Consider the following 12,916-nt stretch of genomic DNA (forward strand, 5'->3'; position numbering starts at 1 on the left):
ATGAGGGAACGGGGGGGCTGGGGGACATGAAGGTGTCTCCAGGGTGAAGCCATGAGGGAAATGGGGGTGCTGTGAGGGGCTCTGAGGGGAAGATGAGGCGGATGGAGAGAGGGCAGGAAGGGGAAGATGAGGGAAATTGAAGGGGAGCCATGAGGGGAGTGGGATGAAGGGGAAGGTGGTGGAAACAGCAGGCGGAAGAGGGATTTTCTACTGTAACATCACTAGCAAATGCTAGCCAAGGACCCAGAAAGCTCACGTCACATCTCTTACCCCTTTGCAAGGGCCATCTAAATTGCCTTCCCCTAGACCTGACAATGAGCTCCTTGGCCCTCAAGCCAGCTAGAGACCCTCCCTGCACATGGGTCTCGAGGCCCCTGGCCAGCTCGGGACCCTGGATTTCTTGCAGAGATGGAAGGGAAGAAGAGATCCTTACTGGGTCAGCTGTGTGCACAACCATCAGCTTTTCCCCAACCAGGGATCAGTCACTCTGCTTGCCCAAAGGACTTCAACTTCCTTATTAATACTGTCAGAGCATACACAGAACTTGATACCAAAAACAGCCACAGAGGCCAATGCATGTGACAAATATTTTATTGATCTACTTTCATGCACCATTTGGTACAAAGATTAAGTTAAACGCCCAGATTCTTCAGCCTGCACTGTGGTGCCCTTGTATTCGCAGCGCAAGCGTTCCCTGAGCTAAAGAGCACAGACAGTGACGCTGAAGATAGATAGTTTCTTGTACGTTCCCCAGTTCACCTTGGGAACAGAAGAGGGTTGAGGCAGCAGCTTGAGGTCACGGTGTTTTGGTCAAAGGTCTGTGGTTGCTCCCACTCAACAACGGGAGAACACACAAATGCAATTTTGTGCAGTAGCCTCCTGCTCAGGGTAACCATCTGGACACAGAGCGGCTTGTTTGTACTGACTCCTCCCTTGTGACAAATCCAAACATACTCCATGTCTCCTACGCCATACTCAAGGTCCCTCACAGACGTGTGTTTTTCATTTTCCAACAACAGCATCTGAAATGTAGCACTTCACACAGCCCTACAGGATCCTCCACCTCTGCTGTGCCAGTCTGCTCCTACATCACTAATTCTTACCCAGGAGACTGATCCCAAACCATTTCTATTGCATTTCTGCATCAATGACTCAAATTGCAGGTACTGAGGCCATTTGTGCTACCACACGCAGGAGAGAGAAATTCTGGTACATTATGCTGAGACAAATCCAAGGTCACATCTCTTGAACTCCAAAGAATTTCTCCAGGTTTATCTCAGTAATGGAGATCAGCTTCTCACTGCAGTGATCTAACCCCCTGCTCAGCTCCCATGGATTGAAGGAAACTGAGGAAACAAAGCTGTCTGTCAACACAGGCTGAGCAGCCTGAGAGAAATTTGTCACAAAAAACAATACCAACCATCCTTTACTGATAAAGTATTCCCTTCTGGGTCTGACTGGAGCATCCTGGATAATCCCTCCTACTGTGGCAGGGCTGAAGCAGAGTGAACTCCAGAAGACCACCACAGGTCCGTGATAACTCAGAAGACCTTGACCAAAATATGCAAAGGTAATTGCAAACAAGTAGGACTCGTGTTCTGGACAATATGGCTGTATATATGCTTCTTCCTGCCTCACCTGAGATCTATGCAGATTAATGTACTTCCTTTTTATTTAACAGACTAGGTGAATTTATCATTCTGGTCAACAGTCAGGTATTCCTTCTGATGCTTTGCAATCATAAGCAGCAAAGTGGGGCAGGTTCTTTGCCAGCAGTCCTCAGCCTCTTTCCACTCAGCAGTTGCTTCAAAAGCACTTCCTGCTTCCCAAAGCAGTGTTGGGGCTGTACACAGGCAGATGGGCCAGCTGGTCACTTCCAAATATCATAGCAAGGTATCTGCCCTCTTTTCCTTCCTGAAGGGTATTGTGTTTTCTGCACCCTACCCTGCTGCCAGTTTTTGTGAACATGATTGTCTCGTGTTAAGAAGCTTGAGGTTGCCCAGTGGGTTCAGAAATTACTAGAGGAGACAGAAAGATCGTGCAAATACAGATTAAATTAGAAAAATCTACAGACTGTTTCTTTCAGTGGAGCCTTGCATGTGGCCTGTGTACATCCCATGTATTTCATAAAAGAAATTTCAATACTTCTTCTGTTTACCTTCAATTAAGCATGGGTTGTTACACCCAACAGCTGCAGTGATGTTTCCTCCATTTCCTCCATAACAGTATCTTAAAGCTTCAACCTCTTTACCAAAGAATAAACCTTAGCATATTAATTAATGGTCCTCAGGAACATGAGACAACCATTTCAAGACTGCCTATAATCTCAGTGGGGTTTCAGTATCTTCCAGGGTCTGCTCAAAGCTTTATATTTATACCATTCACCTCAACTGAACAGCAAAACTGCATGCGGATGATACAGAAGTAACATAATAAGCAGCAGTAATTGGATTAATAATCCATTAGGACAAATTTAAAATCCCAATGGTTATTACTGGGAGTAAAGAGAGGAGTTGCCATTCTTCATATTAGTACATGAATCAAACACTGCCACCAAGAAACACGAAAATTATTTCTACAGACGAGTGATTTTGTGTTCTTGTTTCCGCAGGCAGCACTCACCAGCAAGGGAACTATTTAGTAGCTCCACTTTCAAGCACATCTGTGCCATGTATTAACCCTGGAGTAAGCAGCAGGCAGGTGCTACAGCTGGTTTACAGGCTCCACGCCATCAGACACTGGTGACCAAAGAAATCAGACTGGTCTAAGCTGTTTTAATGTCTGCATGGGCATTTTAGTTCCCCATATAAAAATGAACACTTATTAGGTTTTTCCCACCCCACTTTTGACTATGGTTTTATTCTTAAACCAGAGAAGCCATAGTTTCTTCCTTTTCACCCTTCCTGCTTAGAAGTTGCCTAGCAAAATCCCACAGACTATTTCAAGAATTCAAGAGGACACTGCTTTTTGCTGGAGACCTCCTTTACATCTCAAGCACTTCCCATTTCAAAGACGTTTTTTATACAGCCTGCCTATACTCATGTGCCGACCTGCCTACAGGAAAAGGGGCCCCAGCTCCCCCAAGTACCTGAGATGCCAGAGCTTCCCCCAGACCCTGTCTGACTCCTCCCTCATCTCTGCTGGGCACTGGGAAAAAGTCATTCACCATATTGTGGGTGATGACTGAACAGTGATACTCGAAGCCTCTCCATATGGGAACTGTGAGCCACAGCAACACATCCAGTTGCTTTTGAGATGGATGAGCACTAGTGGATCTTGACATTTGTCAAGAGAGCGAAAAGTCACAGGGATTCAGCCAAATCAACAGTAAATGGCAGCTGGCCTGGTACCTTTCTTAAGACATCTTTGAAACTGCTCAGGAAGTTTCTCCCTCCCCACACAAGTTTGTCACTCTCATCTCTTGTTACCTGCCGGCTTGCAAAGTCGTGCTTGATGGGGTTGCAGGAACTGCCAGCAATGCCGTCGCTGAAGCCTTGTTACAGAATTTAGGTCTGGGCTTGGCGAACCACTGGCTGAATTCACAAAGAGCAGCAATGACACCTTGTGGCCAGGGAGGAAAATACAGGGACCTTCAGTTGCCCCCCACACATCAGAAAAGATCCATAACCAAACCTTACCAGCTGGTGCTCTTGTTCTCAGGCTTAAAAACAAAAGTGCCAGGTATTCAGGAGCACAGGAACCGGATGAGTCACATACTCTCCCCCATTTAATATATACCCAAGGCCAAAATATCAGGAATGCTGCAGCAAGCAGGAGGAATCGGAAAGATCAGAGCTGAAGCAGTCCAGGTTTTGAGCTCATTGTTTTTCAGGTTGTATACTCATTTATTGAGCATAAATAACCAAAAAAGGTTCACAATGGGGAGAGAGGGCTAGCATAAGAAGCCTGGAAATAGACCACAGTCTTAAAGACTGCTATGTAGATGAAAAAAAAGAACAAGGGGAAAAACAAAAAAAAAAGAGAGGAAAAGGAAAAAAAAATAACTCAGCTGTGCAGCCCACGCAGCCTGCTGCAGAGACACCAGCTCCCTTTTCCTAAGATCTGTGTTATGAGAACCTGGCACTGTCTCACCTTGCAGGTCTGACAGCTCATGGTTGGTACCCATCAGCATGATCCAATTCTAAATTAACCACCTCCAGAGCACGCTTCCTCAGCATGTTTCCACCACATTACCAACAGCACTTTCAAGAGCTTCATAATCCCCCCAGCCCCTTTCTGACCCCTTAGATGCCTGCAGAGAGGTTACTTGAGGACAGAGGAGCATTTTGCATTTGTCTACCAGTTCAGCAGAACCATTTCCAGGTATCAAATCTCTCTAGGTGGTAGTGAAGTACAGTCTCTTCACCCCTTTGCCCTTTAACTGACACAGAGTTGTTTAAGTGGCAGAGATGCAAAGAGATCTACTGGACTAACTACAGACCTCTCCATCAGCCTTCAAAAGTGCTTTAAAAAAAGGGAACATCAGATAAAGTATCTCATTGCTTGTACATCCCCAATCTGCTTATACCTAGAAGCCTCACCGCAGAAATCCCTGAATCTCCCTGTATGGCAATAAGATAAACAGCTGCTAAACTACAGCACTTGTGTAGGGAAAAAAGAGGTACTTTCCTAATTAAAAGATGCAGAGGCTGCTAGCTTTTTAGGGAGCCTTCCTTTAGCTTTTTTGCATTGTTCCTGTCCACGCAGATGTGGATAATACTGCTACCAGCCTCATGCACAGACCTGAAAGTGTCACCATCAAGCTTTAGTTTTCAAATTTCCCAAGTCATCTTGAGGATGTGATTGTTGCAACACTTACTAGGGAATCCTCATAAAACTCAAAAATAACAATTCCCAGGTCTTGTGTGGAGCATTCCACCGATTTCCCCAAGAAGTTAAGTACTATTTTAGAGAGGCGGCATAGGCAGAAGTTTGAGTTGTGCAGCAGCAGAACGGATTACCCATGTCCTTGCTTGTCCTTAGCCACTGAGCTCCATAATGCTCTAGTATTTAGGTAGCAGCACTGGTGGCAGATATCCAGCCTTTGCTATTTGGCAGGGCAATGAGGCAAAGCTCCTGGGGAAGAGAAATACTACAAACACAATCCAAAACTGCCTCCTAGTGCTTACTCTGGACCACAGGCAGAGCAGTCTGAAGTAGATGAGAAGCAATGAAGGGTATTTCTAGTTCCCAGGAAAAGATTGAGCAAAGAATTTTTCCTTTTGCCTGGGGCAATCGTGAGAATTTGCAACGTTAGAATTAGATTCAGGGACAATTAGGCCAGACATTTTGCTTTTTCATCCTTTTTAAGAATTACACCACTGTGGTGCAAGCAGCTCTAATACAAATACAATATATATACACAACACATATATAATACAAATGGCTCTAATATATCACCAGAGATCTGAGAGGATGTTCTAAGGAAAACATCACATCCATTCTGTACAGAGAAGGCAAGTGACTGACTGCCAACATCTGGCTCAGCATGCCCACCTCTAACCACTGGCCTGAGGATCCTCACCAGTGTCATACTGGGTTCCCTGTCATCCCCCAAACACAGCTGCTGCATGACACACCTCTCTATGGGATCCTGCAGGGAAGCAATGTTGAGAGTGCCACTGTGAACAATGCCAGGCAATCTACTTACAGAGGAACTCTGCACAGAAGATATGCTGAACAGGAAGGTCAAGTCCTGCTTGAATGGGATGAGGAGCAACAGCTGAAGAGGAGATAACATGGCATTGCAACCATTCTCAGTGTCCTGGCACAAGGAAACTTGAGCCAACCATAGCTCTCAAGCTAGACCCAATTCATTCTGGAGAAAGACAAGCTAATGCACACACTCCTGAATGACTGATCTGTTTAAAAAAATTTATTGAAATGTAAAATATTTAATAGAAAACAATACTGGAGCCTCCTCAGAGGAGGAGCTCACCACATCAGGCATAAAAAAAGGACCAGCAGGATGCACACAGACTGAGAAGCCACTGCTCACTCATGGCTCCTGGCTCATGTGGACAGCCACATCATGCCACATCCAATCTCATACCCTTGAGACATAGAAACCATCAACAGTCAGACCCAAAATGTCATTAGCAAGGGTGTGGATACTCCTGTCCTCTAAAAGTCTTGTACCTGTGTTCTGCAGTCTTAAAGAGAAAAACGAGCTCTCAGTCAGAGGACTGGCAGGTCTGTATCATAGTAAAGGAAAATCAAAACCATTCAGAAAGCCTTTGGGGAGAGAGAAACATCACAAAAAACATCTTTTCCTCTCTATCATTCTGCACAAAGTTCAGGGGCACCAGACACAGCAACAAGTGCTATGAGATATGTCCCAATTGCATCTGCATCTTCATAAAGGTCAGATATCAATTTTTCAGGCTGCTGCACTAAAAGGCTATTGTACTTAAGTACTATTTAGTACTATTGTACTAAAAGGGCTCAGGAGGTATCCTAGGAGTTAAAATGAGGGATTTTGGTGGTTTCTGAAGTGTGGAATGAACGTTGGTGACTAGAACACTGAAAAAAAAAAAAAAGTACTGAGAATCAAAAGCTGCCATGCTGGGACTTCAAATGACTGCTTCTGGCCATGTGCCCTACCCCTCCAGATCCAGCAACCTCTGTCGGGTTTCCAGAACGATCTCCTCCATCACCTCTGGTTTGAGAATGTCCTTGATCTGGAGTGGAAAGAAGAGTAACGTTGGCACGAAAAAGCAACTACTACTTGTCCTGGTTTCAGCCAGGGTAGAGTTAATTGTCTTCCTAGTAGCTGGTATAGTGCTGTGTTTTGGGTTCAGTATGAGAAGAATATTGATAACACACTGATGTTTTCAGTTGTTGCTAAGTAATGTTTAGACTAAGTCAAGGATTTTTCAGCAAGAAGGCTGGAAGGGCACAAGAATTTGGGAGGGGACACAGCCAGGACAGCTGACCCAAACTGGCCAATGGGGTATTCCATACCATGTGACATCACGTCCAGTATGTAAACTGGGGGCAGTGGGGCTGAGGGGAATTGCCGCTTGGGAACTAACCGGGTGTTGGTCAGCAGGTGGTGAGCAACTGCATTGTGCATCACTTGTATATCCCAATCCTTTTATTATTATTGTTGTCATTTTAATATTGTTATTATTATCGTTACTAGTTCCTTCCTTTCTGTTCTATTAAACTGTTCTTATCTCAACCCACAAGTTTTACTTTTTTTTTTCCTGATTCTCTCCCCCATCCCACTGGGGCGGAGGGGGAGCGAGTGAGCTGCTGCGTGGTGCTTAGTTGCTGGCTGGGGTTAAACCACGATACTACTATTGCACACTCTGTGGAGACAAGGGTCCCTGGCACACAGCAGTGAGCAGCAAGTGAATTTAGAGGGTTCTGGTCAAATGAGACTATCATGGCAGAGGGTCCAAGGCAAAGTCAACTTTGCCAGAGTTAGCAATTCTTACAGAGACCGTAAGAAATCAAAGGAGATGCTACTGACAACTCCTAATCTCTCCTGAAGGACACACACCAGTATTTGGGAAGGGGAGAGATGACTTAAACAGAAGTATAGTTCAAAAGAACATCCCATCTAGCTGAGCAGGCTGCCACTGTCAATGAAAGCAGAAGCCAATTCAGATCTTATCTGTTTACGGGAAGAGAATTCCCAGTGATTGTGCTGGCAGAAATCGTAGAGAAAAGCTGTACAGCAAGAGGTCAAATTGAGAGAGCCTTCCAGCAGTGCAGGATGTGGATACAAACAGAAGACTGGTCTCTGTACAATAGATGACACTTGCTTTTTCATTTGTTCATAAAGTGCACCGTCCCCTCATACAATCCCAAATTTAACACTGTTTTCACAGGGATCACAGAGTGTCCCTAGTCCCAACAAGTGATACACAACATCTATCAAAAAATGGACTATTTCTCTATATGAATAGTTGGACTTTGCCAGAGGCAGAACCCTTCAAACTATCCCTGAAAATGTGCAAGGCAATTTATGTTACGCAGAAGGGGGGGAAGTTCATATTGTCACTTGCTGCAGAACGCTTTGGAAAGCCAAAAGGAAGCCCTACCGCATAATTTACTGACTCCAGCAGCAACTGGTGTGGCCTTTCCATTCCATTCGCTCCCCACAGTGTGGAATAAAGTAAACAACACTGTTTTCTGTACCTGATGAGGAAGGGATGCTTCATAGCAATACAGGATGCTGGTGTCAAAGAGCATCAACTTCTGAGTAACGAGAGCCACAATGCAGTTTCGGAGCCGTGAGATCACCTCCCGGTCAGACAAGGGAACCGGCTGAGGAAAAGAGATGAATACACAAGGAAATAGTGCAAGCCTACTGTAAAAAAGCTTTGCCATGAACCTAATACCAAATCTTGAAAGTCTCAGGTTATTCATGTGCCTCTATGTTAGACTAACAAAACATCATTGGTAGGCGAAGGTTCATCTTCCCTGAACCCTCACCTCCAAGCTGGTGGTGAAGCCCCCTGCCTCTTCATCTTTCTGCTCTGGAGTTGGGTAGATCCAGATGAAACCGTTGTTGCCGAGGATCACAGATGCACCACAGGGCAAGTCGTGGAAGTGAGTCTTCTGGCGTTTCACAAAGGAGGGCGATACCTGAACGAGCACACCCTGGCCAAGCTGAAGAGGAGACCACAAGACTCAACATGAGAGACATGAGACACCACAGATAACATCAAGTCACCGACATGCACTCCCCTCCTGGTCTAGGAACCAGTCAATTTTAACACCTCTTCCTGTGAAACAGTGAATATAAAACCTGCCTGCCTCTGGGAGTGCTGGGAGGATTAGCTAATGCCTGTGCAGTCCTTTGAAGATGAAGAATACTCTAAGTGCTTAGCACAAATGTTAATAATATCTTGGTCGTAACTACACATCAACCATCCCTGCAGAAAAATGAGAAGCAAGAGGCCCAATTTAGCAGAACACTTTCCCTCTTAATCCAATTGCTGTCCTTCACCCTTTGTGCAATACGCACACTTCGCTTTCATCTTTTAAGTGCTAATACTCTTGGTCTGGTAATCCCAAACTGCAGCCTACGCTCCAATGGCCCCTTGGCTTATTTCAACGCACAAAACCAGAGATAAATGCCAACTGCATAAAGCCTAAAATAAAGCCCTGGAGAGAGAAACAAGTCATGGGCCAATGGCCTGCAGAAAAGGAGTGATGAAGTTTGAGTGCGAAGATTTTTCTCTCCAGGGTTTAAATCCCAAGCAGCTAGTGGGGGAAACAGGCTGTAATTGCGGACAGGGAGAGCAGCAGCAAAAAGGGCAACTCAAGGGCACTCTGCTTTGGGGAAATTCTGCTCGGTGCTCCCACGTAGAAGCTAAGATTCTTCCTAACCTGCAGGAATGGGTTATAACAACATCCTGCTCTACTCCAGAGCTTTTTTCTTAAAAACCCCTCCAAAAGGCCTTATACAAGTCAACCGGAGCAGAATTAGGCCAAGACCGAGTGCTTTTGAACAACTTACCTTCCCGTATTTCAGACTCCGGGTGTGCAGTGATAAAGCCCCATCAGAAAATACAGACTGGACCTCTGCCTGTCAGTGCCGCTTAAGGAAACAAGGTCCTTAATGCTGCCCAGTGCCAACAGCTTCTGGCTGCCCCTGGCAGAGAGCTCTCCCTGGCAGCCAGGCCAGCCGAAATCTGGCTGTTCTCCCCATGCCCCTTGGCTGTTCTGTCCGAGCGCAAGCAGTGGAAGGATACACTGATGAGGTCTGCTTCCTGCAGGTAGTCCCTCATTGCAAGCTCATCTTCTGCTGATCTCCTCCTCTGAAACGCACAATGCAAGAAAAGTCACGTGTAGTTCAGAATAAGAAAACATCAGTTAATACCTACATTGCGGGGGGACCTTAGGATGTCACGCAAAACGCAATCTGGTAACCAAAGGAAAATCAGGCAGACTGGCACACCTTTAGATCAGTGAAGTGTTTACATCCCAATAACACTGAGAGTTAAAGATATTGGAGTGCTACAGACCCACCCACAAAACCCCACACTACCCTTGTGCTAACTGTGGGAAGGGCTCCAGAGCTTCCCAGTGCCTCTGCTTCTGCTGTGGAAGCAGAAGACAGGGCTCTGGCGCTGCTCTGCGTGAACTACACTCACCAGTTCCCCACCCGGTAAATTCATAGATGACAGCAACAAGACTGAATCTAGCCTGGAATTGGTTTCCACTTTCCATCGCTTCTGCTGAACCTGGAGAAGAAAAATAATCTGTTGATATACACTCAAAAATTGAACAGAAGCTCTTCAGCGGAGCGGGAGGTCCTGCAGCCAGCCGAGGCTGCAGAAGGAGACAGCTCTGCTGGCCACTTCCAGCCTCATCTTGTTTAAAGCCCAGGCACCCACAGTGCCTCCGCACAAAGACATTAACATGCTTTTAGCAATGCCAGAAGCGCTCCGGATCGGACCGAGACACGCCAGCCTGGCTGCCGCCCAGCGGGCCACCCTCCTCCTCCACGGCACATCAGGAAAAACCCAGCTTTACCTCTGTAATCCTGCCGACCACGATATCCCCGACTTCACCGTTGTACCTAGCAGCGGGACAGAGAGAGAGCGGCCCCGTCAAAACGCCTCATCCTCCCCAGAAAACGGCCCGGCCCTCGTCTGACAGGGATGGCGGGCTTCACGCTCCCCGCGCCGAGGAGGCGACCGCCGCTCACCTGGTCTTCAGGGCTCTGACGCACACCAGCTTGTTCACCCTCTCCACGGCGCCGGCCACCGAGGCGATGAGCTTCTCCTCGTCCACGTAGGTGCCGTGGCCCCTGCGGAGAGAGCTGCCGCCTGAGGAGAGCCCGCGGCCGGCTGGCCGGCGCCCCCCACCCCGCTCCGCCGCTGCCCCCACCTCATGTAGCCCGTGTCCGTGGTGATCGTGTCCCCCGGGGCCACCAGGTGCTTCTCGCCGCCCCGGGGCGCGCTCGGTCCCACCGCCTTGCGGGCCACCGGCAGGCGCATGGTGATGGCGGCCATCTTGAGTGCGGGCGGCGCAGCGCCAGCGACCTCGTCCACACGCGCCTTCCGCCCGCCATGTTAGCTGCTGGCGAGAACGCGCCTGAGGCGCCGGCGCCGCCATCGTGAGTGAGGGCGACGGTGAGGTTTCTGGGCAGCCATTTTGGTTCCTGGCAGTAAAGGGATTAGTGGGCTTCGCCGCGTTGGGAACCAAAGGGAGAGAGGGGCCATGTTTAGTGAGGGCAGGGTGCCTACAACCCCGTCGGACAGGCTGTGGGGCTGAGCGGGGAAGGCAGCCCCACGGCCGGGGCAGCTCCCTGGGAGCCCGCCCTGCCGCACCAGGGGGGCACCAGGCCCCGACAGGCCTCTTCCTGCGTCCCCAGCCTGGGGCTCGCAGGGCCCCAGCACCCCGCTTTGGGGGGGGCCCCCCCCAGCCGAAAGGCAGGACTACGGGCAAAGGGTGCGTTCGCCCTGGAGGGAAGCAGCACCTCCAGTTTCTGGGGGTGCCCGTGCACTTGTGTGCACACACAAGTTGTTTCCCCCCGCCGCGTTCTGAAGATAATCCTCTTCCGAGGTGAAAGGCAGGGTGCTGGAGTTGCACCCACAGCCCTGCCAGTGAAGTATGGGGAGGCTGAAGGGAGCTGGGTGGGATGGGGGCAGCAGGCCGGGCAGCCTGCCTCTCCTCCTGCATTAGTGGGGCCAGGGGATTTCACCCTGTGATCGCTGCAGCAAGCAGGCTGCGAGGCGAGTAAGGATCAGGTTTGGCTGAAACATCTCCAAGGAACGAGGAATTTACCCCTTCCCCTGATAAAGCTGTTCCAACAGTAAATAATACATTTGTGTGGAAGTTTTATTCATTTAATTCAAACGGCAGTTAGGCTCTCAGAGCTGCTGAGAAAATACCAAGGAAAGAGCAGCCAGTGATGACCTCCAGTGAATGCTTTGCTTCCTCCGGACCAAAAAAATCAAATGTAATTCTTCCAAGCAAGACTTGCACCTGTAGCCTGTCACAGCTGAAATATGACCATTATTTCAGGAAAGATACCAAAGGATATCAACAGCTGTTGCTTCAAATAGAGACTGTACACATGGAAACAAGGAGGTACCAGACCAAATAATACCACCCGCTCCCGCACTCGCCCCTTCTCTTTCAGACCTGCAAAAGGGCTTGTTTTTCCCAGAGCTAATCGTTCCTCTTCCCAACTGCACTATTTGGTCCAACAGACAATGCTACATCTCTTTATTCACCGTGTGCTAGTCAAAACATTCACCCATCCCAACCGCTACATCCTTCCCTGGCACATAGCAAAATAAAGCTCTCCATACTATCCATCTTCTAAATGATAAATGTTCCAAGTAATTTTTATTTAGAATACAAGAGAGGTACAAATGTATTTACACTGTGTACATATACAATCAAATAATATATAATATCAAAGTTTTGTAAATAATGTTTACATAAATATTTACAAAGTTAAAGTGACAGTTGTTTGGGGTTTTTTTCTGGAAGTAAAACACAGTTTGTGAGAACTTTATACATCTTAGACTTATAATTAATATTAGAATACCTTCTTTTAAGCTTTATGATACACAGCCCTCCTCTCCCGTGTGGCAGGACTCCAGAGGGCGCTTAGACTTGTCCTTGGGGACAGAGCTGGCCCGGGGATGGGTTTTCTCTGTCCCCAGAGGGCAGCAGAAGTAACAGCTGAAATGTTCCCGTACGGCTGCGGGGAGCGATGGGGAGCGATGCTCCAAGGGCTGGAGCAGGCACAGCCCGGCAGAGCACAGGGTCCCCCACAAAACCTGCCCATGGATGGGCATTTCCCGCTGGCACATCGTGCTGGGGGTGTCCCCGTTCAAGTGGCCTGTCCCCTCTGCCCGTGGCATTGCTTGGAGGCGTTGGGCAAACCCCAACACACAGCTCGGGCTGGGGGAGGGCAGGCAAGGGGATTTGGGGGGGG

General features: G+C 48.0%; 2 protein-coding genes across 2 annotated transcripts in view; both read right to left on the reverse strand.

Moving 5' to 3' along the window:
- The window catches only part of ABL1 (ABL proto-oncogene 1, non-receptor tyrosine kinase), an 88,906-nt gene extending 80,673 nt beyond the window's left edge, over positions 1-8,233 (reverse strand). Inside the window, exon 1 of the mRNA XM_010570906.1 lies at positions 8,149-8,233. Within this exon, the coding sequence (XP_010569208.1) occupies positions 8,149-8,171 (23 nt within the window). The 5' untranslated portion in view covers positions 8,172-8,233. The remainder of the gene's footprint in view (positions 1-8,148) is intronic.
- On the reverse strand, positions 4,047-11,000 carry EXOSC2 (exosome component 2). Its single transcript, XM_010570905.1, has 9 exons — positions 10,852-11,000; positions 10,670-10,771; positions 10,495-10,540; positions 10,113-10,202; positions 9,711-9,776; positions 9,476-9,544; positions 8,446-8,622; positions 8,149-8,277; positions 4,047-6,680 (listed from the first exon to the last, which is right to left on the reverse strand). The coding sequence occupies exons 1-9, from the start codon at positions 10,974-10,976 to the stop codon at positions 6,600-6,602; spliced, it is 885 nt and encodes a 294-aa protein (XP_010569207.1). The 5' UTR covers positions 10,977-11,000; the 3' UTR covers positions 4,047-6,599.
- Positions 11,001-12,916: the final 1,916 nt, after the last annotated feature.

This window comes from Haliaeetus leucocephalus, unplaced genomic scaffold, assembly GCF_000737465.1.
Source record: "Haliaeetus leucocephalus isolate CR32 unplaced genomic scaffold, Haliaeetus_leucocephalus-4.0 Scaffold306, whole genome shotgun sequence".
Classification (NCBI taxonomy): domain Eukaryota; kingdom Metazoa; phylum Chordata; class Aves; order Accipitriformes; family Accipitridae; genus Haliaeetus; species Haliaeetus leucocephalus.